The sequence below is a fragment of the Phasianus colchicus genome, chromosome 1, assembly GCF_987193195.1.
Source record: "Phasianus colchicus chromosome 1, bPhaCol1.hap1.1, whole genome shotgun sequence".
Lineage (NCBI taxonomy): Eukaryota > Metazoa > Chordata > Aves > Galliformes > Phasianidae > Phasianus > Phasianus colchicus.
Genome location: NC_143436.1, coordinates 63,115,008 through 63,133,943, shown reverse-complemented (window position 1 = coordinate 63,133,943; position 18,936 = coordinate 63,115,008). Strand labels below are relative to the sequence as shown.

Genomic DNA, 18,936 nt, shown 5'->3' with positions numbered 1-18,936 from the left:
GGTCAGCAGCTCAATACTCCTAGCATATTTAATTGATAAATAATGGGGAGCATGGCTAGGGAGGAGGAAGTCTAGCAAAGGGAGTTGAGTTACATAAGTGACTTATTTTTTTCCTTTAAGTCTTAATTTATTATTTGTTCACAATGTTCACTAAATATATAAGCTCAGCTGCCACGTTCCCTTTCTCTGCATAAAGGCTGCAAGCAGTTCTGTGTCTTCCGAGACACATTTCTGTATATTAAACAGTGAAGATGTATTTGTCCTTGTTTATGAGATGCTGGAAACACAGCTTGCAGGTGAAGTGCAGACCAGGCTGCTCTGTAGGAAAGCTCACAGCTGTTCTCTGCCTTACTGAGATGATGGTCCTGTGTCTAAGGCATGGCCTCTATTCCCAGGTCTGCCACTAAGTGATTAAAGATGGAGCTCGAGGAAAAATGTATTATGACAGCCTAAACCCATGATGACAAAGGCACATTTACAAGAAATGGGGACATGATTCTGGTTTAAGAAAAACAAAACAAAACAAAAAAAAAAAAACAGGGAAAAAATAATAATCTGATATGACCATAGCTGCTAACTCAGATGGTGAATCCAGTTCACAAATGGCACAAAAGTTCTTTCAGTCAAAGGGTCTGGTATGATTTCTGCCCTATTTTCTGATTACCTTCCCAAAAAAATCAGCATCGTGTTTGTTAGTCTTGGCCAGAACAAGTCTCCAGATGTCTTCCACATCGTTCTCTCACACAGACAAATCAGTAATCCATTAAAGTACCCTATCAACTGTCTTTTCAAGATGTGCCTCTAAAGCTTGCAGACACTTGAAAGACACTTCTGACTGCCTTAAACAAAAGCCATATCACGTGGAAACTCATAAAATCCAGAAGAAAAGGGCTACAAGGAGGTGCTGTTGCTCATCTCCAGCCTTTGTAAGTATTTAGCCGATTAAGAGCAAGGCAGTCCCACAAACAGACTGCAGGCTGTTTGCAAAACAGCTCATGTCATCTCAGTGCCTGGCATCCAACATTTAACAAGTCTAGCATAATCAGACTGTCAGCCCAGGAAGTCACCACCACATGCACTGTAACATCTCCATATCAACATCCAGAAGTGAACAGGCTGTGAGTGGCAGAGATAAATAAAGGGTCTGCATCCAATTTTCCACGACACAAAATGTGCATGAAGTTTTACTTAACTTTAATCAATAGATGGAGGCCGTCCTGCCATCTAAAGACCATAAAACTTATGGAGGTGGATTATTGCAGCCTACTGTGAAAGATATTTCATGACTTCTTCTAGAAATGACCAGTACCAAAATGCTGATGCTGAAAATTCTGTTTTGGGTGATTCTGCACATTCTCAAAATTCTGCAGGTGTACGTTAGAGAAAAATCTAATAGATAAATAGGCAAGAATAAAGGTTTCATCCATCCCATCTGCTAGGTTTTTGGCTGTGCTAATGAATCGCTCTTAGCTCGGTATCAGCAAAGCTAAGTGAATTGCATTACCATGTTACCTGGATGATGAAAAAAAAGATTGTCTAGATCTCAGGTGGTAAGGTTATGAATTACATACAGCTTATGCCATAACAAACACAATCTAGTGCTAAAGGAAAGGGGTAAAAATAATTAAAATGGTTTTACTCCCAAAATAAGGAGTCTCCTCTAGGTATCTTTGAAGCATTCCCCTGTGGCTGTGTTTCATCTATATCCCTTATGCTTACAGACTTCCTTCATCTACTTAAGCACTTAAGTAGTCTGAATTTTAACAAGCAAACTGGTTATATTATTTTAAAAGTCTCAATTTTAAAACCGTTCTGAAACTCTATTCATCCTGCCCTGCAGAGGAGCAACTTACTGTCACTGTAAAAGTAGGCCATTAGGCACAGAACCTGAAGCATTTCTCCTGTAAAAGTTGACAATTCAGATGGTATCAGTGTATGTTCACACTTTCATATGAAAAGTGCATTGCAAACTACAAAGACGCATCTCCAGCAAAATGGATTTATTGCTTGAGTAAAATGTGGCAGCCTACTAACTCATCACGTACTCCAGTAGGACAAGGAGACATTTTAGCTAAGAACAGGCAACGTCTCCCATAAAAATGGCTCATTCTTCACCTTAGAACAGTGAAGACCTCAATACTTACCATGTGTAATCCAAATAAAGACAACATTCAGAATATTTTTATTAAAAACAATTGTTTTGAATACAAATGGCCCAATTTACAATATGTTGGGTAGCTGCCGGATGTCGATAGAAAATGAACATATGCTGTAAATTCAGTGCTCAGTAATTAGGAAAATGTGTATGTTTCCCAAGTCTGCTTCTCGGTAGGTAGGACTAAAGGGCAACATTATGTCATTTCCCTTTGCGCAGGACTCCCTATTGACTTCCATAAAGAATTTGGCTTAAAAACTGATGACAGAGTACAGCCCAAGTTCTTCCCCAAGAGGAAAGAACAACCAATAAATAAAGGAAGACAGGTTGGTGACGGAAAAGTCATTCCTAGTCACCAAGACATCTTACCAATATTTTCTCTTCCAGCAGTATAATGACGACAGGACAAACGATCTCTGTTCTCTGTTATACCAATTCCTTAAATTCAGAGAAATTGCTAAACACTCACAACCACTGAAAACAGGATTCAGACTGAAACATGTGAGAGCAAGTTTTAAAATAATGAATGCAGTATAACATGGAACAGCTATGAAGGAATGACGCAGCCTACTAAATTCACCCTCTGAGTTTAACTAAGGGCCAACCTAGCTCTTTTCTGCCTTAAAAAGTACTATTCAATAATCATTTCTATTTCAGATTTCTTCTGTTACCAGCAGACATTGACAAGAGTTTAGGAGCTCTCATTAGCCAAACTCCATGTCTTGTGATCTTTGCACATTTATGCCATTATGTTCTCCAAGTGATATATTATATCCAGTAAAACCAAACGGCCAACAAACTGAGAAGTGACATTCCCTTCAAACCCAGCATAACCACAAACATGCGAGATTTATGATGATATCAAAGTCACTGCATCAGGATTTCATTGTAAATATACTGTGAGCATGATAGGTGAAGTCAGGATGGGGACAGTGAAGCAACAGCAAAACAGATGAAGAAAGTTTGACTTCTAAGAGATGAGTCACCAAAACACCTTCAAGTGCTTCTCCTTTCTCAGTGTCAGAGCTGGTGACACAATTAAAGTCTTTCATTGACATGGTTTATTAGGTATCATATTAGCCCATCTGACAATAATCAGTAGAAGAAAAATTAGATTACAGACCTATTGAATATGCCTAAACATTTCTATTTTGCCTTGAAGATATATTTTCTTCATTCAATTTATGTATATCCTGTACATACATTCAGGCCTGACAAAACAAGATGAGATAGATTTTCATTACTTAATAGGGGATTTCTCATATTAAATTAATAGCCAATATATCCTTTCTCTTCAGAAATATTGAAATGACTCACTCATTCCCTGAAATATTTTTGTAAGAAATAAGACAATAGCCCTCAAGGATCTTATTCAACTTTCCAATGTAAGACATTTACATGCTAATGAGGGAAAAGACTCACTAGCTTGTATGGAGAGAAAGAGGTGGGAGAAAAAAAAAAAAAATTAAAAAACCCTTTTGCTTAAATTAATTCATCTTGTGGCACTGCAGCACAGACAACCCCTCCAGCCATCATAACTCACTGGTTTGAAAAGGTCATTAGCTCGCTATCCCATACTGTTGGGAGAATGAAAAGCCATATTCATGAGCATGACATAAAAATTTGCCCTTGGTGTTCCTGAGGGATGACCTGAACTCTGAAACCCTGCTGAGAAATTTTTCAGGGGGGCTTTCTTTTCCTTTCTTTTTTTCTTCTTTTTTTTTTTTTTTTTGGTACAAAATACCAGCCCAGCACATGCACGTTTCTTCTGCACATGGCATTTACAACTTCATCCTGCAGCTATGGCCAACACAGCAATAGCATGCGTACAAAATACACACCATGCCACAGGTTTTTTTTGCCCTTTTTCTACATTTTCCTACCAACTATTTTTTTCTCTCCCTCTCAGAGCAGCCTGTACATGTGGCTCTGTGATGCCTACACTCAAAAGGCAAGCTGCAGTGGGAAGCACTTTGTTATCCGTGTCGCTGACCTTCAGCGGAATACCCCACTGCACAAGCTGGACCATAAAAGGAATCCATGTGTAGCCAATGTTTAGAAAAGTCATCTCCTTGTCTTTTGTGACTATTGCGCTGCCTTATTAAGACAGTGCACTAATAGCCAGCTGGAGAATCTTGGGAATGTTCTGAGCAGTAGTGCCTAAAAAAGCTTGTTATTTCGTATGGGCTGACAATAAACTGGTAAAACAGCAAGAACTGTTTAGCAGGTGCAGGTTAGTAAAAAGAAATCTATTCCAAACTGTAGCAATGCTATTCTTGAGGACTCCGTGCTCTTGTGAAAATACCTGTTCAGCCATTTTATCTGTGAAAACACATGCAACTTTCTTCCTTTCAATTTTTTTTAGAAAAGCTTTCTTCAGGGAGGAAAGGGAGAAAACTAGACTGGGAGTTGAGAATTTCATCTCAAGGGACTGCATGATGTGCCATATAAATGCAATGGAATAACCATCTCATGATGTGGCACAGTTACAAGTAACATCTACATACAGATGATCAGAAGGGCTGTCCTCTTAAGTCTTCACTGTATTCTGGTCCTCTCACAAGATGATAAGCATTTGGAGAAGTGGAGACAGTCTTAGTTGGTAGTCAACCTCACAGCTGTAAGCCTTTTTGTGAAAATCTGATAGCTGTTTTTTGCTGAAAACTTTCTGAATTTGTATGAAGGCTGCAGAAAAAAAAAGTTTATGAGATTTGTTTTTATTTCATCAAAATCACTGAAAGTTGTTTATATCACCTCCATCTTTTCTCTATTCAGAAAATGCAAGTGAAAAAGGTTTATTTTCTATATCAGGAAGCGGTTCTGCTCTACGGATAACTTCCAACCCTTTATCTTTTCTCACTACCATGTTATAATTATGCTTTTCAGAAATACCCAGGATTGGTACACAGAGCATGTGATTTTGCTCTTATTGCTAGAGGACAATGTTATAAATGAAATCAGTGAAGCAGTGTTCACTCCTGTGAAGCACTATCTGCTCACTGAAGTCAAGGTTTTGCTTAACAAAAGCATCCCTCCTTCCCTTAAAAATAAGTAAATATATAAAAAATGACATTTCTAAGAATTAAGCAAAGGAAATCCTTTTGTGGTAAGAAGCACTGTGTTTTTTGAACAAGTGAGTACATGTGTTCTTAGATATTCCTGCACTGCTTTTCTCACTTTAAAAGCAAACTCTAGTTTCTCTCTCCATCTTTGCAGGATACCCCTCTGAAACAGCTAGAAACAACAGTCCAAGCTACTGCAAGAAGCCTGCTGCAGGACCAGGTACAGCTGTAGCCATTTGCTGACTCCACTGTGGAGTCAGCAAGTCTTGGTGATGCTTTTCTTGACATGAGGTCAGCAGCAATTGGTGGATATACATAAAACCTCATTCAACCATCTCATACCAGCCTTCTCCTGAAAGGGGTTGAAGTACGTCAGTTATCTGAGCCTCCGCATCCATGACAAATATCTCCCATTTCTCTGCAGCTTCATGTTACCAGCAGACAAAAGCAATTATGAAAGGAGACAGATTTGTATGGAAAATGCCAGCCCTGAAGATCAACACAAGTTCCTTATTGAGGACTCCAATACCAACATGCCTCTCCGCAGTCACAAAGGCCTTGTCTGTACATAGAAGTTGCAGAAGTTCACCTCAAGTGAATTAAATCTATGCAAACCCCTCAGTCTAAACATAAAAGAGCTCACTCTTCCACACAGTTTCACAGTAAGATACCTCCCTTGCAAGAGACTTGAATGACAAGCAGCAACTTGAGCCACATTCATGTGGTTACTCTCCACTGTGTACACTTAATTGACTTAAAAATTTACCATGATATGCATCAGGTTTATATCATACAAAGAGCGCTCACAGAAGGATTACTTGTTTGAGTGAATCAGTTTAAATACCAGTAGACAAAATGCTGTCTCATACTGGCGGAAGAGGAAAGCACTAGTATAGAGAATTAATTTAAAATCACTGAAGACTCCCTGCTTTTCAGTACCAGTTTTCAGCAACACTCGTACAGCCTCAGAACAAGAAGAACACTGTCTACCTAGAACATAATCTCTTGCTAAAATAGTCCATGCTGGCTTTTAGATTTGGTTTCAATTGAAAATGGGTCACAAGCTATCTTAAAGGAAACTGAAGCATGTATTCAGCAAATGTCAGGTTAAAAATTAAAAATGTTATTTTTTGTTTCTTTATTCATTTTTAAACAAAAAGTCGCAACGTGCTATTGAGTTACATTCTTCCCTTGATTTTGTATGTCAAATTTTGCTGGACATTTTTCAGTGCCCTATCCAACAAAGTTCCACCCAACAAAGATTATTAATATGCAAGTTTTAGTCTTACCAACAGGTTTTTGACATGAAAGAGAGAAAAACAGCCATCTATTTATATTTTCTTAATGTCATTCTCAATGAGACTGACCTTTAGCTGCCACATACACAACCCATTGGTTTATACTTTCCAATAAATGAATAGAGAAACATCCTACTTACTTCTCCACTTCTCATCACCCTCACGGTTTCCCAGGAAGATAAGGACCCCACCACAAGGCTGACAAAACTACTTCTCTTTCTCATGTGTAGCTGTACCACTTCTGTTACCAGCCTCTGGTCACTCTGTGTGCCAGCATCCATACAGACTGCAGTCACCACTGATCTTATTACTGGCAGGAATATTTCTGCAGCTGTGTGCTGATAAATTAAGTTGCCCAAGAAGCGCATACACCTGATGTCTCATGAAAGAGTTTGATCACACAAAGACAATCTGCTGGCATGGAGGATTTTCTTTGTTTAGTGCAAGCTAATAAGTAGGTTATCATGAGAGAAATAAAGCTGCTTATAAGCATTTATCTTCAGTAATGATAAATTTGTTTAAAGGCACAAAGCCAAAATGCAGGATCTAATTGACCAAGTGTGAGCAAGCTGAAATCAGTTTGGAGTATAATTTACACATCACATTTTTCCCTCTATAGTTCTTTGCAGTGAACAGTAAAAAGGTAACTTTGCCCAGGCTACCAGCAATTTGATAGTCCTTATATACGATGCTTATTCACATAATGCATTTGCCTTCTATTATCCCTGCAAACTAATTGGTATCAGCTTTTTAAATGCAAATCTGATTTTCCAATTTAATTTCAGATATCTGTTCATTAAGATGTTGTTAAAACGTTAACTCACACTGAGAAGCAGATGCTCCTAGAAACCCACTGGCTAAACTCATGTCATATTCATGTTACTCTTGAAAGAGTATCATAGTTGAGTAATGACTGCAGTTTCTTTTGTGTCTTACAACTTTTCCTTTTCTGTGCCCAGTGTGTCCTGAAGCGATACAATGAAGCAACAAGTTTAACAATGTTCTTATTCACCGAAAAGAAGGCATTGTGATGTAACAGCTAAGAGAGAATTTGTACACAAGTCTGGAAATTTGAACTTTTAGAGACTGGTTTTCAGTTATTCTCTTCTGCTTAAAGCAAAAGAGCAAATTAAACATCACTCTCCATCCACAGCAGCCTATATATATATATATATATTTAACACCTCTTCCAGATGAAATGTTGTGTCACCACATGCACAGGGCATTTTTTGTCAAATTGCTTATAAGCATATATATTTGTGCCATAAGATATACACAATCCTATGGCCTGGTGGTGAACTAAATTGACCCCTCCTCTTGGCTAGTTGCAGATGTTGGGCATGTGGGAAGTGACCACACAGATGAGAGTTGGATCACATATTTACTGTCTAGAGCAAAAATACAGATCAAATTGTTTTTATTTATGAACAGGCACAAGCCTAGGGATCTAATAAACATTAGCAATGGTTCTTAAAGGTTCATTTGTCAATTGACACTGACTGTCTAGATCAATGAAGATGGGGGATTTCCCCATCTGACAGAAAGTAGACCCAGGAGCCAATAATCGAGTGTCCTTTATTCTGGCTTTCTTTTCTTTTTTCTTTTTTCTTTTTTTTAGGACAGTAGCCATGGTCCCTGCCATACCGAGTTAACTGAGCTTTTGTAGAAGATGACCTCCATGAAGGGCTGATGCATTCTGATACATTCATGTGATTCTATGATTCCTTGCCAAAGGACAGGAAATGCTGCCAGGGGCACTAAGGTGCCAGCCTGCCTACAAGGGAAAGAGATACTTGCAGTCAGAGGTACTACGTGGCTCATCTGTGGCTGCTACAGGAAATTCCAAGTCTCTGAGCCTTCACAAACCTCAGGCTAATATTGAGTTAATGTAGCTTTTTGCATTTTGAATTTCTGAAGTCATTTGTATGAGAAAATTCTGATGCTAGTTATGATTTACAGTGTCTGAAGAAACAATGGCAGATTCACAGAGCTGCAAGAACACTACAGACTGTCTTAATTGACTAAATTCTGCCGATTTGCACATAAGATACTAAAGAGATGTTATTTTTCACATAAATGTGACAGGACAGCCATTGACGTATATGTACAATGCCAGCTACATTCCTTCAGCCTCATGTTTTCCTTTGTGCAGTGCCTATGCCTCAGTAATTCTTAAAACCATGAAGAAATACCATACTGTCCTAAGACTCCTGGTACCCTTTTAAATATGCATACTAAAATTGTCAATAACAAGCACCAAAAGCCATGGCTCAATGCCCATATTTAGTAGGCATTTAAATAAGATCTAGTTCATCAAAGGCTTTAGAGTAGTTAAGCTAATAAAAATACAGTAGAAGACAGAAGGATAGCTTTCTTTTGGGGATAGGTGGGCTAGCTGGCTATAGGATGGGAAGGGGGGCTTTTCACCCAAGAATTTCTAACACTCCTTGGTGATTCTAAAGCAAACTTGCCACTTTGCTGAAAGAGGTGAAAGACGTGGCATTTTGCCAGCTGTCTGGATGCTCTCCTCCTAAAAGCTTAGCAGCTATGGTAGATGTAGTACAGAGATTACAGAATATAGCTATGGTAGATGTAGTACAGAGAATTATAGAATCTTAACATACATGTGGGATTAATATCTGAAATACTAAGGAGCCCATTTTGTTGTCTGCTTAGGAACTATAGGGGGGTTAGTTGAGTAAAGTCTATATTTTTCATGTCTAACTATTTGGAAGAACAAGGCTTCTTTTATAAAACACTTCTCCATTAGGACATTTAAAGAAAATACAACCTGCAAAATGCACAGTCACTGTAAAATTAAGTGGTAGGGCTCTACTCAGGTTTGTGTATGTTTGGTTATTATCTCCAGGGCATCTGAAATGCGAGCAAAGCAAAGATTTGTCTAATATCCTCTCTCACTTCAGAGTGACAACATTAGGGCAGGCTCTAAGGAGGCACAATTATGTTTTTCTGCCTGTGTTAAGAATGAGCTCCAAGAATTCCAGGAACAGCGATCAGTATAATGTGCAGGACCAAATTCACCTTGACAATGCAAATATTTTCTGTCAGTCCTGAAATGTAAGGTAGCTGGGAAGACAGATTAACAGCTGGACTATTTTGTCTCAATTTGTGCTCAATCCTCATGCACTTCTAATCTTATTTATCCATTTTTTAAAATATTTAACTTCTGGGCAGAATATGTCACGTCTCAGCACTTGCAGAAGATATTTTATGGAAAGACAAGCAGATACCCTTGAACTTGAAACTTGAGGATATATAAAGAGAACACGAAGAGATAAAATCACTGTAGCTTGTGTTTTAGTACCAAAAGAAGGCTGAATTAAACAAAGCACAGTCCTCTGGAAGCCAGAGGGTGACGTTTTTGGAAGTACTGTTCTGAAATAAATCATGAACATCGGGAAATTCTTTGTTAAGTATACGCAGTCAGCCTCTCATATGTTTAAACATGCACTCCTTGAAAACTCTTAAGATCATTCCCTTCATTCAGTTACAAAAGTCTGAATCAAAGCACAATCTCTGAAAACCGTTAATGAAAAGGCAACCAGGCATATACAATCCCTAACGTTTCAAAATGTAGGAGGTAATTTAGAAGTATCAATTTATGCTCATTTTTAAACTTTGAACAATGTTTAACATTTGTCCTCACTATATGCCCTATCCCAGAGATAACTCTTTCAACAATAAGAAGCAGTTTCAAAAGCTGTTTGTGGTCATTCAGTGTTGGTCTAATATTAATATTCACTTTTCCTCACCTAAGCTGTCTTAGTCAGAAGCACAGAAATTGCCTATTTTGTGCCTCACAATGATGAACTTTCCTTGTGCTACAAATACATTAAGACACTGAGGCAACAAATATTTTCTGTCTTACTTGTCCAGAAGATAAGCAACACACTTCTCGTTAAGTCTTATAAGGACACACTCTGATTCTGCTGCCTTTACCTTCTTAACTTGTAGGTTCAGCCCTTGTTATGATTACCTGAGCTACATCAGCCTCAACAGGAGCACTCCAGGAGACTTTCGGCCAGCTGCAAGCTGCCTCTATCCACAGTCCACAAGCCAGGTTATTTCTGTGAAATTTCCCTAACCTATGTTCACAAATGGGATCCGCACTGCCCTATGAAACTCTTTAAATGATAAGCTGGAGAGTGTTTGCGATTGAACTGTTACATGTTTTAAAAAATAATTAAGAAAAAATCCTTACCTACTACATTTAGTAATTAATGCCATAACGAGCCATTAAGTTTAATGGTAACCTTTCTCTGTATACCGTAATGACAGCTTCCTGCTACAGTCATTGTGATATAAATACTAATTCAAGTGCAATAAAAGATAAAATAAGTGCATTGAATGGCATGAAATGTTCTTCCATTTGTAATTATTTAGTATAAACGCGAGTGACACTTGAATTTTAGCATATGTTTATTAATACCTTATTGATCTGCAAGGAGATGAGTTCTTTAGTTAAGACTGCTACAATTCCTGTCAGGAGATCCTACATGGCCCTCAACATCATGATTAAAGAGAGCCTTTTTACTGGCTTGAGATTTGCTGCTAGATAGCCAATTCTCTACACTGTATTTGTATACCAGGATGACCCTTCACTGTGAAATTACCTGCAGTCCTTTGGGGAAGAGCATTATGCAAAGCAAAGCTGTGGTTCAAATTCAGTTAAGAATCAGCTAAACAGAGACCAGTCTGACACTGACTCTCGGACTTTTCAGAATTCTGCAGTGATGATGGTGTGGCAAGGAAGTAAATTCAACCAGCTTGCTAGTATAATGTTTAAAAGAGTCCTGATACCAGAGAAAGGTGAAAATACTTTCCTGGGGAATTGGCAAGTCAGCCAATTATAAATTCATGGCTTATGTGCTAAATAGATTAATCTGAGAGCTATTATTCAGAGAATTAAAGGGCAAGTCTTCACTCGCAGTTTTTTCTGAAGTCATGGGAATAGGTCTTCTCCCTCTTAAAGAAGTGTTTCACCTCAATACTTCACACACACACACTCTAGCCAACCCCAGGCTGAATTCTTCCAGTGTCAGCTACAACAACATCAAAATGACAAAACCCGATGGCCATAGAACATCTTTTATTGCCCAGGAAGAGGCAAAAAAAGCAGGTGTCATTTGCTGAAAGAAGCCAGCCCCTTGTGCTTCAGCTACAGATGGGATTTTTTTCATCAGTAAGCACAAACCATTTCTGTGACAGCCCTGCCTGTGCAGCACGGTATGTACCCTGTAACTGGGAGGCAAAGTGTTCATCCAGCTCCTTCAAGGCTGCTGCTGAGATTGCCTCATAAATCATCTGGCTGGAATAACTCAGGTAGGGCCTAGCCCAGAGCCCAGCGAAATAAATGGAAAGTTTCCAAGTGACTTCAGCCAGTGTGGGCCCATGCACAGGTCTCTCTCTGCCGCCAAGGATCAGGATGAATCCTCAGCTCCACCACATAGTAGTTCCAGAGGTCACCCAAATAGCTGGTAGAGTCTGACTTCCCCTGCCCTCACAGCTGTGTAGTAGAAACCACACACAAAATGCTATCAGACTGGAGCAGTTAACAGTGCTGTACTTTGTTCCAGCCTGTGTCTAGAAAGTCTTGCAGAGTTCTGGCAGCATGAGCACATGCAGTAAATCTGACACACTGGGGACTGGTCCCACCTCCATTTTAGGACACATGTCCCTAGATAGGTCTGTGGTGTTACTTCAAATAAGATGATAAACCTCCGGAGGTAACAGGTAAACACAAAAAGCCAAAAAAATCCAGCTGGAGGCTATTTCTGGGTGGGTATGGCAGGCCTGTATATGGGAAAACCAGGCGATGAAGGATATCTTGAAATGAGAAGAGTGTAAAATGTTAATGAAACACGAGATTTCTGGAGATTTCTGGTAGCAATTTATATCTGAGCTGCCATGGCATGAACTAACAGTAAAAGCACATGCCAAGGGTGAACCATTCTGTTGGTCTTTAAAAGACAAAGGTAGCTTCCTCATCATCACTCCTGAGCATATCAACCCAAAACACCAGAGCTACACACCACAACAAAGCATCATCATTTTCATCAGCTTTCCAGCAAGGAAGGGGAACAACAACAACAACAAAGCCAGACATCAGTCCACATGGACTGGACTCACCATAACCATCTCCAGAAATCAGGCATATGTTGCTGGGCAACAGTGGCTCTAGCATGATGGTCACTTGGGAAGCTGATGCTACATTTACCCTGACCAAGCCTCAGACAGCCTCTGGGCCCTGCAGAAGAGGCAGCAGTGAAGGCACCCCCTCTCAAGCTTGAGGCCTTACAGACTTTAAGCCATCTTCTGGAGGGTGTGATTGTCAGGCTGAGAAGGTAAACCCTCCATGTGTCTTTAACCCAGGAAATGGTAAAATGCGTCACTGCATCTGGCTGAATTACAAATAGTGCTGTTGGATATGGTGTTTTCATTTCTGTGTTTGACTGAAAGAAGCCTAAACTGTTTCTGGGAGACCTAGGAAATACAGCCTATACAGCAGGTACCAATGCTCAAAGCAAACACTGCATTTTCAGCCCCTGTGCTGCTCTTCAGGAACACACTATTCTTACTTGACAAAACACCCAAAAGTGTTCAGACGAAGGGAGGTCTGGCTAGCAGATTGCTGTGGTTTAAGGTAAAGAACAGACAGCTACACAAACATGTTGTAGTCATATTTTTGAAGGTGAGAATGATCCACAAATCCCTGAAGTGTGAATTCACTACACATAACTCAGAGTTTCATATTCATTTGCTAATAAATGCCTAAATCCTGCTGGCCCTCAGCTCCATTTGCTATGCAGAAAGGACCAATGTTCAGCTCCTCCCTGACCTTGCCCCTGCTGGGGTGGGTTTCGTGAAGTCCCAACTCCAAGAGACATCCAAACTTGAGAGTCAGGCCCTGTTATTGTTATGGCAAAACAAAATAAAAAGGCCAGACTAAATTATTTTTAAGATCTCAAGATTTTTAAAGCAGTCTTGTGACTTTCAAGAGGTCTGACTCATAATACTTGAATGCTTGAAGTTGGCAGCAGCAGAGGGAGTGCAGCAAGATTTAGCGTACAGCAATTTATTGCTAAAAGTTTTCAAATGTGTGGGAAAGGGCATGGAGTCGCTTCTGCAGCGACTGAGCAGAAAACAGGGAAACAGACCTAAGCCCTACTCCTCCAGCCAGTCTTGCATCAATTTTGTCTCCTCCACAAAGGTTACCACACACACACAAAAAAAAACCCCACCACCACAACAAAAAAACAGCACAGCTGCCCCAAACACTGCAAAAAACTTCCCAAAAGGATGCATGGATGGGTAAGTTGGGGCTGTATCCCACCTCAGAGGCCATCACTCTCTTGCCCCAACCACCTGACTTCCAGTTCATGTAAGGGAGGTAGAGACATCAAGACTCAAGGCTTCCCAGGTATGGGTCCTTCAAAGTCCACCACTGAGCTGTTCATTGCAGTTTTTGTTCCCTGAGAGCTCCAGTTTCCCTCTGCATGAACAGAGACAGCCCAACCTATGTGTTACACTGTGACTTAGTGACCCACTGAATATACTGGATTTCTATTTCTATAGCAACAAGGGCCAACCCCATTATCCCCTGCAACTGTCACATCCACAAAATGGACACACAGCATCACTGGCACCCAAATCACTCGGCAGTCCCAGCATACTCTTGTAAGAGTTTGAATGATTTTACAGAGAAGTTCATATGACTTCTTCCATGGTAAAAAATACCTTTTAGACTACATACCCCAGAATCCTCAACAGCATCTGAGTATTAGCAATAAACCTTAGACTCTTAGACTTTGTTTTAAAAGCATGTTGTTTTTTGTAGAGTAGAAGTATACTAGAAGTATATGAATATTATATGTTCTCATTATACATTGCTGTTAAAACTCTGCTAAAATGAATGTACATGCAGTGAATGTACATTCAGTGGAAATGGGCCTCAGACCAGACTTCCAGCATGCAATACATCTGAGCATTTTTGACTTCTTGGATAAAGAGCAGACTTCTTTCCAGTTGGTGCATGTGCCCAGCATCTATGCCCACATCAACAGCAACATCACACACCTTCCTTCATTTCATCTCATTTCTGCCTAAATAAATGCTGCAATAGGAAGCGCAAGCCAGATACCACAGGAAGCAGAAGCTCTACTTACCCAGCAGGCCAGGCTTGCGCTGGCACAGGCTCTGAAATTCCTCCCACTCTGTCCAACCAAAATATATTTCTACTGGCCTGGAGAAGAACCTTCTGGGATAAGAAGGTCACTTTGTGACACGGCACATTTGATTCTCTTTCTGTTGGGATTAGCCACGAACCAGGTGATGCTGGTTTGCAAAGGAAGACTTCCTCATTTCCCTTTGGTCACCATGCCTCATGTAAGTTTATTTACCTGCAGGCAGCACTGCTGTCTTCCAGAGCTCATGGATTCTGCTTATAGCCTGATGAGAGCTCAGAAGCCCAGTTCTGCAGGGCAATATTTCCTTTCAAAAGAAAGGTCACTATTCCATCTTATCTGTCTGGGAGTTCACCCTAGATACTATCAGGGTGCATCAAAGAGCTCTGCTATGTAAGCAAGGCTTTATTAAAAAGCTCAGTGCAAACATACAAAACATATTTGGTACTGCATTCTGCTGACTTCTGACTTCATTTTAAAATGCTTAGGAGAAAAAGTATTTTGTCTAAAGCACACAGAACCTGAAACACCATAGTTTTGCTAGTGAATGGAAAAGTCAAGAAAAAAAAAAGTCCATATGCAAAATTAAACACAAAAGTAGGAACAAAACCTAAGTTCCATTTTTTTTAAATCACAATGTTGTTAATAAACTACATCAAATCTTTATATCAAAATAAATATTACAACAATAGAGCCTGACTTTCTCTCTACTTACTCCATTGTAAAGCACGGGAAATCCTATTAAAGCAAATGGATCTGTACAAATATGAAATGGAAGTTCAACAAATATCACTCTTAATATTTTCATGCTGTTTCTTTTCAAAAATAGACATCATCATGCCCATGTCAAGTTCTGTTCTCAACTGCACCAAAGTAAACTGCACCAAAAAATTACTGTAATCTGCACTAACTGATAGAAAATGCTGCCCATATTGCCCACATGAAGTGGCTGTAAATAAATAATGACAGGCACAACAAACATAATACCAATTGCAAAGCAGTGGCACACAAGTCACAGATATGCTATACCACATCCACCAAGGGTATCTTGGCTTTCAATCGAAAACCTGTAATTTTAGCTCAACATCTAAAAACACAAAATCTCTTCCATTCAGCAAACACTCCCTCACGTAGCATCTGAGCATAAGTTTTCCTATCAGCAGTTTCACATTACCATAGTTCACTTTCACTGTTCACATTCCTCCATTCAGCAAAATAACTGGAAGCCAGTTTGTAATGCCCTAAGGGATATAGGCAACAGATACCACTGACGTCCAGCTTCTCCCATGATATTAAATAAAGGCATTTTATGGCACATATTTTTAGCATGGACTCTTCAGTTAGCTGCAGCAAACTTCTGAATTTAAAAGAAAAATCTTCAAAGCTACTGCTAATAAAAGTCAAGTCACCGACACCATTTTCCATACAACCTCACCTCTCTGCTTCAAGGCGCATTTCCTCACGCTTTTGCCTCCTGAGTTCTCTACGGCGTTCAAAGTCATCCATGGTGGGTGCTCAAGTGTTCAGAGCTCTGGAATGATCCAAATCTAAAAGGGAGATGACCACTCAGATCAGAGAGAAAGCACAATGGATGCATTTATACAACTGAGTTCATTTAGTTTTGTTTTGCTTTCTGAACTTCATTGTAACAATTTTCCTTTTCTATCAAAAAAATTGAACTTCCTCAGTATTGTTGAGATAAACAAGATTAATGAAATGCCTTGTAGGATAAACATAGCCCATGCCTGAGCTTAGTTTCCTAGTTAAAATTAAATCAACATGCTTTAAGTAAAGACTGTATACATCTGCTAGCCGCAGACTAGCTATTTGTAATGTCACAGGTCTTTTCCTACAAACAAAAGCAACAATTCAGCAAGATTTTAACTTGTAGCTTCTAGTTTTTACTGGAATCAGTAAAAATGCTGCACAAGAGATTGCTTGTTTTCTCTAATTGCAGAGATAATTAAAAGTTTTGCAAAAGCTAGCCCCCATCAATGTGTCCCTATCCCTCCTTCTAAAAAGGAAAGGAAAAAGAAAAGGAAAAAGAAAAAAAGAAAGAAGTAGAAAGGAAAAAGAGAAAGGAAAAGGAAAAGAAAAAGAAAAAAAAAAGAAAAAGAAAAAGAAAAAAAAAGGAAAAAGAAAAAGAAAAAGAAAAAGAAAAAGAAAAAAGAAAATGGGGAAAGGGGAAGAAAAAGAAAAGAGAAAAATAAGAAGGAAGAAAAAAAAAGAGAAAAAAGAGAGAAATGAAAAAGGAAAAAAAAGGAGAAAAAAAAGAAGAAAAATAAAAGAGGAAAAAATGAGAAAATCGGGGGGGAGGGGAGGAGAAAGGGGGGAGAGCAAAAGAAAAAAAAAGAGGAAAATAAAAGAGAAAAGAAAGAAAGCCGGAGCTTTTGAATACCACCCAGGAGGAGCCAAGCTATATATAAATCTTGCTCAAAAAAACAAAAGTAGCAATATCTTTTTGTCGTTTAATCCGTGCATTTTCCCCATGCCCTACCTTCTTCTTTATGATTTAGTCCATGAAATATTTTCCCCTTTACAGTTCTTCATATACAAAGCCTTTTCAGCCTTGGTTTATATCCCATCAAGCCGAGTATTACAGAATTCCCCTGCAGCCCCCAAACCAAAAATGACTACCAGAAAAGGGAAAGCTGTTCTCTTTTTGTCCCTGCTTTGTTTACAGAGCTGTCAGTGGTTAGTTAAACTCTGCCTGGAATCTGGCATTTAAGGCCTGCTCTAAGATTGCTTCCTGTGCAGGGCTGGAGGCCTCAGCTTCCTCTGCAATCCTAGCCTCCACGCTGCACTCACCCCCCACGCCCCCCCCCACCATTTTCCAGCCCGGCAGTGTGGGGCTGGCTGGAACGCCGCACAGCCAGCCTGCAGATGCGGGCCGACCTTCAAAGGGGTCTTAATAACTGCTTGCAGTTTACAGGGAGACAAAGCCAAGGTGCGTTTGGGAACTATTTGAAGCGCTCTGTTTGCAGATACGGATCTGTCTTGCGGCTTTCGAACCGTGCCCAGCGGTGCAGCGTCCAAGCGCACTCCCCATAAAACCACCACTGGCATTAGCAAAACCTCCCATGACTTAAGGGAATCTGTGGCTTTCTCTGCCCCCCTTTTTCAGATTAAAACACTGCTGAGGGCAGGGGTTTTGCGAAGATTATTTTATTAGTTTACTTTTCCTGGGGGTGTTTTTCTTTCTCATTTGTTCCTGGATTGGGGGATTTAAAATGTTGTTGTTGTTAGTTTCTATGTGTTTGGCTGGCTGGGGTTATTCTGCAGAGGTTCAAAGGGAATGTTAATTTTGCAAATCTGATACTGGCTTTACAATGGCTGCACCTCTTCTTATTTTTTTTTTTAATATACAATTATACGATATATGTAAAAAGCAGGTTGCAACAAGACTTTTTTTTTTTTTTTTTTTTTTTTTTTTTAAATCTTGTGTTTATTTACTCTTAGCACCGCGGACACCTTGAAGAGCAAAGAGCACCAAATCTGCCATTCTCTCAACTCATCTCAGTCTACCCATGCAGCTAAATTCTGCTCCAGCACCCTTGCTGAAGGGACACATTGCAGGAGCAGTGTAGTTCTCCCAGCTGGAAGGCGAGGATCAGAGGGGGGACAGAATATGGCAGACAGCAAGTTCCAGGCAGGGCCCTGGTTTCTGTGTGCAGAGGGCAACCTGCACGAGGTGGACATGCATCGGGCAACAGTGTTTGTCTGTGGAGGGCAGTCACCACTGGGGCCTTAAAACAGAGCTGCCTGCTAGGCTGACACCTCTCATGCTAGAAACTGAGAGTTCCAAACTTTTCTTCCTCTCTCTGTCACCAAGGCAGACATGCATTGTCATCTAACTTATGCGCACCTTCATCCCTTCTAACTCAGTGAGGTACATCCTTTTCTCCACCTCTCCTGACCAGCGTATGTTCCTTCTCTCCCCAAAAATACAGCACTGTGTACCCAGTTCCCTTCACATTCCCTCTTCACATGTCCCAGCCCAAAACACTTTTAGCCCTTCCCACATGGCCTCAGCACCATCTCTCATCTCCAAAAGCTCCAGGTGTCTTCCTCACAAAGAAACTTGAGGAAGACGAACAACAACACAAAACTGTTCCAATTAAGTCTCTTCTTTTCTATTCCCAGGGATGCAGGAGAGATTACACAGGGTAATAACCATTGGTTCAATGACCTCCCTCCATCTTCTGGGTGCTTTCCTG

At 40.0% G+C, this 18,936-nt stretch overlaps 1 protein-coding gene across 5 annotated transcripts in view; it reads right to left on the bottom strand.

Moving 5' to 3' along the window:
- The window catches only part of CALD1 (caldesmon 1), a 185,767-nt gene that overhangs the window by 78,734 nt on the left and 88,097 nt on the right, over positions 1–18,936 (bottom strand). For 4 of the 5 annotated variants that reach the window (XM_031589915.2, XM_031589916.2, XM_031589918.2 and 1 more), the window contains exon 3: positions 16,155–16,266. In XM_031589915.2, the coding sequence (XP_031445775.1) occupies positions 16,155–16,225 (71 nt within the window). In that variant the 5' untranslated portion in view covers positions 16,226–16,266. Of the gene's footprint in view, positions 1–16,154; positions 16,267–17,216; positions 17,361–18,936 lie in introns of those variants that run through there. The other variant, XM_090145651.1, reaches the window with a different exon arrangement.